The sequence below is a fragment of the Lucilia sericata genome, unplaced genomic scaffold (genome assembly GCF_015586225.1).
Source record: "Lucilia sericata isolate MDLA Ls3-8-SP2 unplaced genomic scaffold, ASM1558622v1 Contig001870F_arrow, whole genome shotgun sequence".
NCBI lineage: Eukaryota > Metazoa > Arthropoda > Insecta > Diptera > Calliphoridae > Lucilia > Lucilia sericata.
In genome coordinates this window covers 49,114-62,286 of record NW_023995759.1, presented here as the reverse complement: position 1 = coordinate 62,286, position 13,173 = coordinate 49,114, and the positions used below count along the sequence as shown (strand labels likewise).

Below are 13,173 nucleotides of genomic sequence, written 5' to 3'. Positions count from 1 at the left end.
ACAGAGAAAAAGGTGTTGAAAAGGAAAACTATAAAATGTGTACGTTGACATGGGCGAAAAAAACCACAAAACAGAATTATAAATGATTTTTAAGAAATACTAACTAACTAACTAACTAACTAACTAACTAACTAACTAACTAACTAACTAACTAACTAACTAACTAACTAACTAACTAACTAACTAACTAACTAACTAACTAACTAACTAACTAACTAACTAACTAACTAACTAACTAACTAACTAACTAACTAACTAACTAACTAACTAACTAACTAACTACTAACTAACTAACTAACTAACTAACTAACTAACTACTACTACTAACTAACTAACTAACTAACTAACTAACTAACTAACTAACTAACTAACTAACTAACTAACTAACTAACTAACTAACTAACTAACTAACTAACTAACTAACTAACTAACTAACTAACTAACTAACTAACTAACTAACTAACTAACTAACTACTAACTAACTAACTAACTAACTAACTAACTAACTAACTAACTAACTAACTAACTAACTAACTAACTAACTAACTAACTAACTAACTAACTAACTAACTAACTAACTAACTAACTAACTAACTAACTAACTAACTAACTAACTAACTAACTAACTAACTAACTAACTACTAACTAACTAACTAACTAACTAACTAACTAACTAACTAACTAACTAACTAACTAACTAACTAACTAACTAACTACTAACTAACTAACTAACTAACTAACTAACTAACTAACTAACTAACTAACTAACTAACTAACTAACTAACTAACTAACTAACTAACTAACTAACTAACTAACTAACTAACTAACTAACTAACTAACTAACTAACTAACTAACTAACTAACTAACTAACTAACTAACTAACTAACTAACTAACTAACTAACTAACTACTAACTACTAACTAACTACTAACTAACTACTAACTAACTAACTAACTAACTAACTAACTAACTAACTAACTACTAACTAACTAACTAACTAACTAACTAACTAACTACTACTAACTAACTAACTAACTAACTAACTAACTAACTAACTAACTAACTAACTAACTAACTAACTAACTACTAACTAACTAACTAACTAACTAACTAACTACTAACTAACTAACTAACTACTAACTAACTAACTAACTAACTAACTAACTAACTAACTAACTAACTAACTAACTAACTAACTAACTAACTAACTAACTAACTACTAACTAACTAACTAACTAACTAACTAACTACTAACTACTAACTAACTAACTAACTAACTAACTAACTAACTAACTAACTAACTAACTAACTACCTAACTAACTAACTAACTAACTAACTAACTAACTAAAACAACTAACTAACTAACTAACAGAACTAAACTAACTAACTAACTAACTAACTAACTAACAAACTAACTAAACTAACTACCTAACTAACTACCTAAACTAAACTAACTAACTAAATACTAACTACCTCACTAACTAACTAACAGATTACATGCTCTTTTATCAATGATTTTAAGCACATACATACCCTGGGGAGTCATATGAAACAAAAAGTTATACATACATTACTTTTCTTTTGATTTACATTAAATTTTCTATAAAATGATCACAACATTTTCTTAGAATTTTTAAAAAATGTACATATTTAAATTAAGCACTTAATTAAAAATTTAAGCATCTGCACAATGCAATTTTCTTAAAGCTTATAATTAAATTTAAAAAAGTCTACTCTATTAGGATTCATATTGCCAAACATATCGAATACAACTGTTAATTTCAATTATATATGAATAAATTCCTAGAAGCTAATTTGTTTGTAACACAGACAAAGATAAAAAACTGCTTATAAGTGTCTTTAATAAAATAATAACAGAATCAAACTACACACCTATATACTGTGTAATACTTAAAGCCATGTTAACATGACATGCTGAAACACACGTTAAGAAGCTTTCTGTATAAATATTGAAAAGGATAATAAAGAATATCTAAATTTAAACAAGTTTTTTTCTTATTCTTTTTTTAACAAGCTTCAAACAAAAAATTTTCATGAGAAGATTTATTTTAGATTTAAATTTAAAAATATTTAAAACAGCTTGAAGTAGCTTAAACAAATTTAAAACAAAATTGTTGCTAAACATAAATAGATTTAATTACATGAATTTGCAAAAGACCTTTTGCAAAGCACTTAAAAATATGCTTTAAATTTATAGTTAGTATTATGTGCAGCAAACAGGAAAAATTAAAACTGAATTAATAAAATTTTCTACAAATTACGAAATTTTATAACTTTCTGTTTGTTTCTCCTTTGTTTTGGATATACGATAAAAAACATATTTATTTTAAAATTGATTTATTTACCTGCATTGTTTCTGTTTTTCTCTTTTTTCTTGTCTTTTAAACTAAACGTCCTCAACATTCCCAGCAGCAGCTACAGATGCATAGTTGTTTTAGCAGTAATAGCAGTTACAACAAATATTGTCTTGGCGGTAGGGCCAGCGAATGTAATCGTAATTTCAACAATGACTATAATGAAAAACATCAACAACAGCATCCTTACCAGCATCATCGTTCTTCTTCATCCTCCAATTTCTCTAATGGTACTACCACAAGTCGACTGGGAGCGGGAGGAGGCAGTGGTCGTCAATGGCAGCATGCTAATGGCGCTGGGAATCGTGATGAGAATGACGGACCTATTGCTGCTGTCGCCACATCCAACACCTGTCATAGTGGTAGTTCGAATTTTCGTACCGATGTTGTTCGCCATCCATCTTCATTATTTTTACGCAATAAACCCACTACTTTTAAGGCTATAGTTGCATCGCCAACTAACGAATGTAACAATGATAAACTACACATATCACCTCATACACAACAGCACCAAAGCTCTACTTTGACCACCTCATCGTCAGCTTTGCTAACGGCCCACCATCAGGAAACAAATAACTATTGGCGTTCATCGCATGCTGGTAATGCGAATCTAATGGATAGGTAGGTTTATAGAACAGTTTTTTGCTGCTGGCTTCTCGTTTTTGTTGTTCTCATCTTCATTATAGTTTTTCTCTATAAAGTTGGGCAAGAAGTAAGAAAGTAAAACTAAAAGTTTAACATGATCAAGAATAATGACTGTTGAAAAGCTGGCGACATATGAATAACGAACGGGTTGTTTTCTGTGTTTTTTATTATTTTATAAAAATCTATTTTCAATTATGTGGTTCTTTGGATGTCAAATTATCTAGAACATGGTGTAATAAATACACCTGAGTTATAATAAGTAATTAAAATTGTTAAAATAAAAGTGGAAAAAACTCAGTTCCAGTTCAGTTCTAGTTCAGTTCTAGTTCAGTTCTAGTTCAGTTTCTAGTTCAGTTCTAGTTCAGTTCTAGTTCAGTTCTAGTTCAGTTCTAGTTCAGTTCTAGTTCAGTTCTAGTTCAGTTCTAGTTCAGTTCTAGTTCAGTTCTAGTTCAGGTTCTAGTTCAGTTCTAGTTCAGTTCTAGTTCAGTTCTAGTTCAGTTCTAGTTCAGTTCTAGTTCAGTTCTAGTTCAGTTCTAGTTCAGTTCTTGTTCAGTTCTTGTTCAGTTCTAGTTCAGTTCTAGTTCAGTTCTAGTTCAGTTCTAGTTCAGTTCTAGTTCAGTTCTAGTTCAGTTCTAGTTCAGTTCTAGTTTCAGTTCAGTAAGTTCAGTTCTAGTTCAGTTCTAGTTCAGTTCTAGTTCAGTTCTAGTTCAGTTCTAGTTCAGTTCTAGTTCAGTTCTAGTTCAGTTCTAGTTCAGTTCTAGTTCATTCTAGTTCAGTTCTAGTTCAGTTCTAGTTCAGTTCTAGTTCAGTTCTAGTTCAGTTCTAGTTCAGTTCTAGTTCAGTTCTAGTTCAGTTCTAGTTCAGTTCTAGTTCAGTTCTAGTTCAGTTCTAGTTCAGTTCTAGTTCAGTTCTAGTTCAGTTCTAGTTCAGTTCTAGTTCAGTTCTAGTTCAGTTCTAGTTCAGTTCTAGTTCAGTTCTAGTTCAGTTCTAGTTCAGTTCTAGTTCAGTTCTAGTTCTAGTTCAGTTCTAGTTCAGTTCTAGTTCAGTTCTAGTTCAGTTCTAGTTCAGTTCTAGTTCTAGTTCAGTTCTAGTTCAGTTCTAGTTCAGTTCTAGTTCAGTTCTAGTTCAGTTCTAGTTCAGTTCTAGTTCAGTTCTAGTTCAGTTCTAGTTCAGTTCTAGTTCAGTTCTAGTTCAGTTCTAGTTCAGTTCTAGTTCAGTTCTAGTTCAGTTCTAGTTCAGTTCTAGTTCAGTTCTAGTTCAGTTCTAGTTCAGTTCTAGTTCAGTTCTAGTTCAGTTCTAGTTCAGTTCTAGTTCAGTTCTAGTTCAGTTCTAGTTCTAGTTTAGTTCTAGTTCAGTTCTAGTTCTAGTTCAGTTCTAGTTCAGTTCTAGTTCAGTTCTAGTTCGAGTTCTAGTTCAGTTCTAGTTGAGTTCTAGTTCAGTTCTAGTTCAGTTCTAGTTCAGTTCTAGTTCAGTTCTAGTTCAGTTCTAGTTCAGTTCTAGTTCAGTTCTAGTTCAGTTCTAGTTCAGTTCTAGTTCAGTTCTAGTTCAGTTCTAGTTCAGTTCTAGTTCAGTTCTAGTTCAGTTCTAGTTCAGTTCTAGTTCAGTTCTAGTTCCGTCTAGTTCAGTTCTAGTTCAGTTCTAGTTCTAGTTCAGTTCTAGTTCAGTTCTAGTTCAGTTTCTAGTTCAGTTCTAGTTCAGTTCTAGTCAGTTTAGTCTCAGTTCTAGTTCAGTTCTAGTTCAGTTCTAGTTCAGTTCTAGTTCAGTTCTAGTTCAGTTCTAGTTCTAGTTCAGTTCTAGTTCAGTTCTAGTTCAGTTCTAGTTCAGTTCTAGTTCAGTTCTAGTTCAGTTCTAGTTCAGTTCTAGTTCAGGAGTAATTGGACTTCTTTTTCGCTTCTTTGCAAGTTCTTTTTTTTCTGGGTATGTAAGCCATTGTCATGTAGTATTTTTTATTGTTTTTCTTACTTTTGGTATTTTATTTATATAATGGTTTCTCCTCCTTTTAAACTGTCATATTTTTAAAATCAAAATTAATGCTTTATAATATATGAAATTTCATCCCTTTATGCACCAATGCATGAACTTGCTACAATACAAATGCAATAGTAAATTTTCAATAAATTGAGGTCTCTAATTTAATAGTTTTTGCAAATCTTAATATGTATAGTTACGAAAAAATTAAATATTAGTTAATAGAAGAATACTGACTTTCAATTAAATCAAATCGTAATTTACTTTGCTGTGTATAGAGGGTGCATAATAATTAAAAGAATTTAAAACTACTAAACAATAGTTTATTTATAAATTATAAATAAACTATTGTTTAGTAGTTCGTTTTAAAAAATATTTATTATAAATTATAATAAATATTTTTTAAAACGAGTTTAAATTAAGTAATTCCCCTGTATAAATACTAAAGCTGTTTTCTTTTTCTCTCATGAGTTAAAATGGTTTTCACACTAGGAAAAATATTTGAAAAAAAAGAGAATTTGAAGGGTTTATAAAAACACGTATGAAAATATTTATAAGCAAACATGTTCACAAAATGCAGTTGCGTTTCATACTTCATTGAAATTTGAATATACATGTGTGTAGTAGTTGTTAGAAATTTATGAGTCATTGAAGTCATAAATAAATTTAAAATATTTGTAAATAAAATGTAAAATTTTTAGTGAATTTAATAAAGCTTAACTAAATATCTCTTCAAACAATAATGAGCTATTGAGCTATATTCCATTAAAAATACGATCTTTGAACTCAGACGTAAAAAGTTCAATATTTTCACATGCTTTTCATAAGGCCAACATTTAATTTTTTCTTAAAAATTTTGACCTTTGACCCCAATTAATAAATTCGCAATAGAAAACATAAATAGCAAAAAAAATATTTTAACAAATTCAATAAATTTTAAAGATGTTTATTGACAATTTACAATGTAATTATAGAAAATACAGCCTTTAGATACAGGCTGTTATTTAGCGCATTTTAACTATTTCCAAAAAATGTATATTTCAATTTTTAAGCACAGTGGGAAAGACTATAAAATTGCGAGTTATTTTTCATAAATAATTATTCTTTTCACATTTAAAGTTTCTATACTGTACATTTTCAAATATTATCGAAAGTATGTATGTATTATCCTTTAAGCCTTCAACTTTAAAAAAAATTAAAATTTTTCTACCAATGAAATATGGTACAAATACCTTCATTCACTATAATATTTATCTGTTTATTATGTTCCTTAAAATGTTTGTTTCATCATGATACTGCCCCTAACATTTTATCATATAATAGTGATAGTTTGTTGGTAATCTTGACAAGCAGAACAAGTGAGAGTGAGAGAGATAGAGGGAGGAAAAACTATTAAATTCAAATGATGATAATAAGTACTTGTAATGTAGTAGTGGTTGTAAAAATAAAAATATTTCGTTGCATAACAATAAAATAACCATTACTAGTAAGAAAATATTCAACATCCTTATGCCCGAGAATAGTGTAACATTATTATCATATTTAAACACACATAAAAAGATATTACTTTCATAATCATATGCTGGATATTTTTATATAAATTATATACAAATATTTTTACATATTTCAAGTAGTTTTATGTGCCACAAGAGATATTAAGTAACTTGCATTATTTTTATTTCATTTATACAAAAGCAAATGCTAAACAAGTAAGAAATTATAGTCGGGCGAGGCCGACCATATAATACCCTACACCTTTGACAAAAATATAATGTGATTTATTTGCCATACGTAAGCCGTTTATTGTTGAATAAAATTGTGGATATTTAAGTGAAATTTTGATGGGGGCTTTTCATAGGGGCTAGGGTCATATGAGGACCTATTATTATGGAATTCGTGAGGGTCATCAAATCTTGTATAGAACTTGGTTTTTGCAACTTTTTGTCGAGATATGAGTATATTAAACATAATTATGAACTTAAAAGCCCTATTCGGGGGGTTCAGTCGTATGGGAGCTAGGTGAAATAATGGACCGATGTTACCCATTTTCAATAGACTTTGTCTACGGTACCATAAAAGATCACGTGCCAAATTTCATTGAATTATCTCCAAAATTGCGACCTGTAGTTTGATTACAAAGTTTAAACGCCCTATTTGGGGGGTTCAGTCATATGGAGGCTAGGAGAAATAATGAACCGATGTTAACCATTTTCAATAGGCTTCGTCCCTACGACAATAGAAGATCATGTACCAAATTTCATTGAATTATCTTCAAAATTGCGACCTGTAATTTGATTACAAGGTTTACATGGACGGACGGACATAGCTAAATCGACTCAGAAAATGATTCTGAGCCGATTGGTATACTTTAAGGTGGGTATAGGACCAATATTATTGTGCGTTACAAAGATCAGCACAAACCCAATATACCCTCCCCACTGAAGTGGTGTAGGGTATAATGAGATTTTTATGGTAACAAAGCTGTTTCTAGTCATAATCTATGTAATTGTTCAGGTATTATAGAAATTATAGTCGGGCGAGGCCGACCATATAATACCCTACACCTTTAACAAAAATATAATGTGATTTAGTTGCCATAATAAAGCATTTAAGTTGAATTGTACCTCGCCTTAGGTATATATAAGCCGTTTATTGTTGAATAAAATTGTGGACATTTAAGTAAAATTTTGATGGGGGCTTTTCATAGGGGCTAGGGTCATATGAGAACCTATTATTATGGAATTCGTGGGGGTCATCAAGTCTTGTATACAACTTGGTTATTGCAGCTTTTTGTCGAGATATGAGTATATTAAACATAATTATGAACTTAAAAGCCCTATTCGGCGGATTCAGTTGTATGGGGGCTAGGTGAAATAATGGACCGATGTAAACCATTTTCAACAGGCTTTATCTACGGTACCATAAAAGATCATGTGCCAAATCTCATTGAATTATCTCCAAAATTGCGACCTGTAGTTTACAAGTTTTAAAAGCCCTATTCGGGGGTTCAGTTGTATGGGGGCTAGGTGAAATAATGGACCGATTGTAACCATTTTCAACAGGATTTGTCTACGGTACCATAAAAGATCATGTGCCAAATTTCATTGAATTATCTCCAAAATTGCGACCTGTAGTTTGATTACAAGTTTTAAAAGCCCTATTCGGGGGTTCAGTTGTATGGGGGCTAGGTGAAATAATGGACCGATGGTAACCATTTTCAATAGGCTTCGTCTACGGTACCATAAAAGATCATTTGCCAAATTTCATTGCATTATCTCCATAATTGCGACCTGTAGTTTGATTACAAGTTTTAAAAGCCCTTTTCGGGGGTTCAGTTGTATGGGGGCTAGGTGAAATAATGGACCGAGCTTAACCATTTTCAATAGGCTTCGTCCCTGGTACAATAGAAGATCATGTACCAAATTTCATTGAATTATCTTCAAAATTGCGACCTGTAGTTTGATTACAAGGTTTACATGGACGGACGGACAGACGGACATAGCTAAATCGACTCAGAAAATGATTCTGAGCCGATTGGTATACTTTAAGGTGGGTATAGGACCAATATTATTGTGCGTTACAAACATCAGCACAAACCCAATATACCCTCCCCACTAAAGTGGTGTAGGGTATAAATATCCAGTAAATTTTGGCGAAATGTCTTCATTAGCATCTGCGTCGACTTTCTTTTGTCGCTCGTTCGTCGATCATTTATTAATGGTCACAAACATATCGGTGCCGCAAATTTCAGTCTGGTTGTGAATTTATTTGATTTATTATCCTACAAAGACTTCCACTTTGATAAGTATGTGGGACTTTCTTCATATCCATATAACTGAGCCTAAAAGGTTTTCATTCCTTAGAACTTTTTATAAGAGAGGTGTTATAATCGCCCTTTTTATATCTAAATTGGAATGACCCAGTTCTACAACATAGTTATAGCCTCAACTTATAGGTTATATTTATATATTATATTTTTCTACATGCCAAACGATGTCATAATAATAATGACAACGTGGTGTAATGCTTTTGTCACTGACCTTTCCTAAGGTAACACGCTCATCTTAAGGAAGGTACATTGCATTATTTAGTTGAAGGGAACATATTTTCTGAATACACAGATAGACCTCCAACGTATAAGTTAGCTCCGGCTGAAAAGAAAATTATTTACCGGATAATTTAATAAATGTTATAGGTGGTCCAACGGTCATTTTCAAACTGTTGGGATGTTGGATGAATCATTCAGTCATTTACTAACTTACATATGTATTTATATATGTAGACATTCGATATAATTCGCATTCTCTCAAAAAACGCCATTAACAATTTTATTAACACAAAGAAATTTAATACACTGAAATAGTGGTATAGTACTACTCATGTTAACAACTAGTTAGACATACATACACAGTTATAACAACACATCTTTACTACTGCATATAGTAAAGTCACAAGCAATAATATATTAACTCAAAAATTTTTGTTAATTTCATTTCAGAAAACTTTATTAAAGTCAATAGAATTTCCCACAAATAAAGTATTGTTTTTATTTTTTTTCTTAAGTCGACTTAATCGATTATCATTTCTGCTTACAGATACATCTATACAACTGTTCTCATGAATAGTTTATTATATGATTTCAACTGAAATTTATTTGAAATAAAAAAGTGTAGTTAAATATTTATATAAATTTTTTGTAGTTGTTTTTATGATATAAATATAGTACATACTAGTATCTGTAATATGATGTTTCTTTTGTATATTTTCAACTGAAATAACAAAAAATATTTTTTATTTTTATTCTGTTAAAACGGTAGATGTGGGTTTCAAACTGTGGCTTTTTTCTGAAAGCTAAATTATGTCGTGTATATACTGCAGTATAACTTTTGTTTGATGCATTATTTATTTTGTAAATGTTATCTAAAACAACAAACAATGCACTTCTAAATAACTAATTAATGCGTAAATTTTGACGAAATATCACATAAAGAATTTTTTTTTTTTATTTTTTTGTTCCAAAATTTTTATAACATATGATACTCTACTTCAGAGTGTTTCGGAAAATGTTCAGATGCTTGTTCTTGCCTTTATTTGTTTGGTGTTTCACATAAACACTTTGACTTTTCTCCATATTTTTCATTTAAAACTTTTTTAATAAAGTCCCTTAAAAAACTAATCATTTGCATTTTTCTCCATTAAATAAAACTGTCCTGAACCTTCTAAATACCACACTTTTCACAAATTGCGTTAAAAACTTTTTAATTAACATTTAAGGAAATCTTAATTTAATTTTTCTAATAAACATTTTAGGTCTCATTACATTTGACCAAAATTTTTAATAACAGAACACAAACAGACAAACTAAGAAAATTAACAATGTCAAACAACATTAACTAACCGCATAATGAATACAATCTTTTGTTTTTTACTTTTTTAAATTTTCTTCCAAACAAAACCAAAACCAGTTTGTCATTCTGTTTGTATTTTCCACAATATAATTTTGCGACCCTATAAAGTATATACTTATATTCTGTCTGTCTATCCGTCTGTCTATCCATCTGTCTGTCTATCCATCTGTCTGTCTATCAAACTGTCTGTCTATTCGACTGTCTGTCCGTCTGTGTGTTTGTTGAAATCATTTTTCTGAAGACCTCAGATATCTTTAGGTTCTAAATCTTCTATAATTCTATCGGATATGTTCTCGAGAAGTTTCCTATATAAAATCAGTAAAATCGGTCCATAAATAACGGAGATATGAGGAAAAATCCGAGACAACCTCTGAAAATTTTCTTCAAAAAATTATAACTGTTGTTTTCTTGAATTCAAAAGCAAGAAAACAACAACGTTCATATTATATTTGCTTATTAACGACTGGAAACAATGACGTATTTAAAACAATTTATGGATGAAATGAGGATTTTTTTTTTTTTTTTTGGAAAAATCAAAAAAGGAAATGTAAGAAAAAACGAATATAGCACTGCAAATGTAGCATATACAACAGTGATGATCTAATTCTATCCATGCAGTTCATTGTTAACTTGACCACAATTCTCAAGAACAAAAATTGAAAACAAAATAGGGACCAAAACAATGATTTGTTCATTACTTTTAATGGCCTAAAAGAAAGAGATAAGAACAGAATGTAGAAGAGAAAAAAATAAACAAAAATATTAAAAAAAATATTTGGCTTTTTACTTAAAAAAATTTATTAAATAAAATAATTAGCATTTCCTTTTTATTGTGCTTTATTTTAAACTTTTATATTTTTAGCAGAAATCTGTATAAATTTAGTTCAATTGTCTGTTTTGTTTACATAAATGACCATTTATTTAAAAAATTGTTTATGTTACAAACAAACTTTCAATTTCCCCACAATTTTAAAACCTTTTGTTTATCTTTCCTGTTAGAATTGAGGTAGTGGCCTGTTTGTAATAAAAAAAATCTTTTTAAATTTTTTCAAAACTTTACTTTAGACTTTTAGTTTGAAGGCTTTTTTCCTATATGTATTTATGAGTGTGTTAGTAAATGAATGTATTTAAGTGCCTTTGGTATTTTTTCTTCCCACAATATGTTTGTATAGTTTATCATTTATATCAACATTTAGCTTGACCATTAGGTTATATAAATTGTTTAAAATTATCTCTTTTCTCTCAAAACTCATTTGCAACAAAACAGTTTTTTTAAGAAACTAAAGTGTATAACTTTAGTTTGGTAAATTTAAAAGTGTTTTTTGTGGTTTTTCTGAGAGCTAAAAACAAATAAAGTATGAGTAAGTTTTAATAAAAAAACGTATGAGTGATATGACTTCATTGTAGAAAATATGGATATCACTCATACGCATAGGTTATAATTTTGAAGATTTTTTGCTTTAATTACATAGTTATGAATAGTACAGAGGTTTATGTGAACTAAAATTTTTATAAATACTGAGACTGTAGATTAGACTATAATTAACAAAATAGACAAAACTTTAGATTATATTAGACTATAGACCTGATTAAAGCACTAAACTTATGATAGATTTTTATCCATATTAGACTAGATCCCAGATTATATACTGCACCATAGTCCAAACTTTTGTTTATAACACAGTCCAAAATTTAGTCCTGGCTATAGACTATAGACTGGATTATTCGATTATTATTCAACTAAGTTAAAACCTCAAAAAAAATATTTATCGCATTAACGGATTAAAACAAAGGCCTACAAAGTTGCTCGACTGAGACTATACCAACTGCATTTCAGAAATTTCTAATTACATTTCAGAAATTTATAATTATACTTTAAAAATTTACAATTCAATGAAAAATTAATTATAAAATTGGATAATTTTTTTATTAATTATGGATTTTACTTTTAACTCTCTTACAGATCACTCTTACGCAATCATGACGTCACCGAGAGATTCAGTACTCTAAGTCTTCCTACAACCTCTGCTTTACTATTTAGTATTTTATATCATGACCATTTAATAACATTGTTCAATAATATTATACAGTTCAACAGAACTAAAACGAAGCCGCGTATTGTTATTTTTTAAGATAGTTTAACTTTCTGAAGACTGATATGTTACCTTGTATAAAATATAATATTCATTGGGAAAGATAGGCATAGGTACTGATCTTAAAAATATTAGTAAATTTAAGAAAATAAATGTTAATTTAAAAGAAAATGAATAATTGCAAAATTTCAAACGTTTAAAAGAAATGGTAAGTTATTAAGTATTCTACCCGATTATTTGCAAAAATACATATTCGTCAAGTGTTATCAATCGAAAATTAAATTAAGATTTAGATTATAAGGTTTAGAACACATTTACCAGCAGATTTTTTGCTCTTAAAAGGTAAGTGAACAAAGTGATTGGAATTCTATGCACTAAAATGAAATGGAGTTAGTATATGTGAATCTCTGTATTTTTTGATGTATCACTGTGTTATCGACTTAATCGAGTAACTTTCATATAAAATTATTAGATTATTAAGCGCTAAAGTTAAAACCTCAAATAATTACCCATGCCAACGAAATTAAGGTTCGTAAAAACCAAATCGACTAATTTTAAGGTATTTTTACTGCTGCAACAGAGTCTGATATCTATCTTTCTCTAACACCCGCAATTTTCTCGCAAAATGTCATTTAATATTTAGTTCATATATTATATTACGTTTAAGGGTTAACTTAGATT

At 29.5% G+C, this 13,173-nt stretch overlaps 1 protein-coding gene across 1 annotated transcript; it reads left to right on the top strand.

Annotated features, from left to right (window-relative positions):
* Positions 1-1,498: 1,498 nt before the first annotated feature.
* On the top strand, positions 1,499-12,645 carry LOC119612909. Its single transcript, XM_037968799.1, has 2 exons — positions 1,499-2,999; positions 12,363-12,645. The coding sequence occupies exons 1-2, from the start codon at positions 2,446-2,448 to the stop codon at positions 12,529-12,531; spliced, it is 723 nt and encodes a 240-aa protein (XP_037824727.1). The 5' UTR covers positions 1,499-2,445; the 3' UTR covers positions 12,532-12,645.
* Positions 12,646-13,173: the final 528 nt, after the last annotated feature.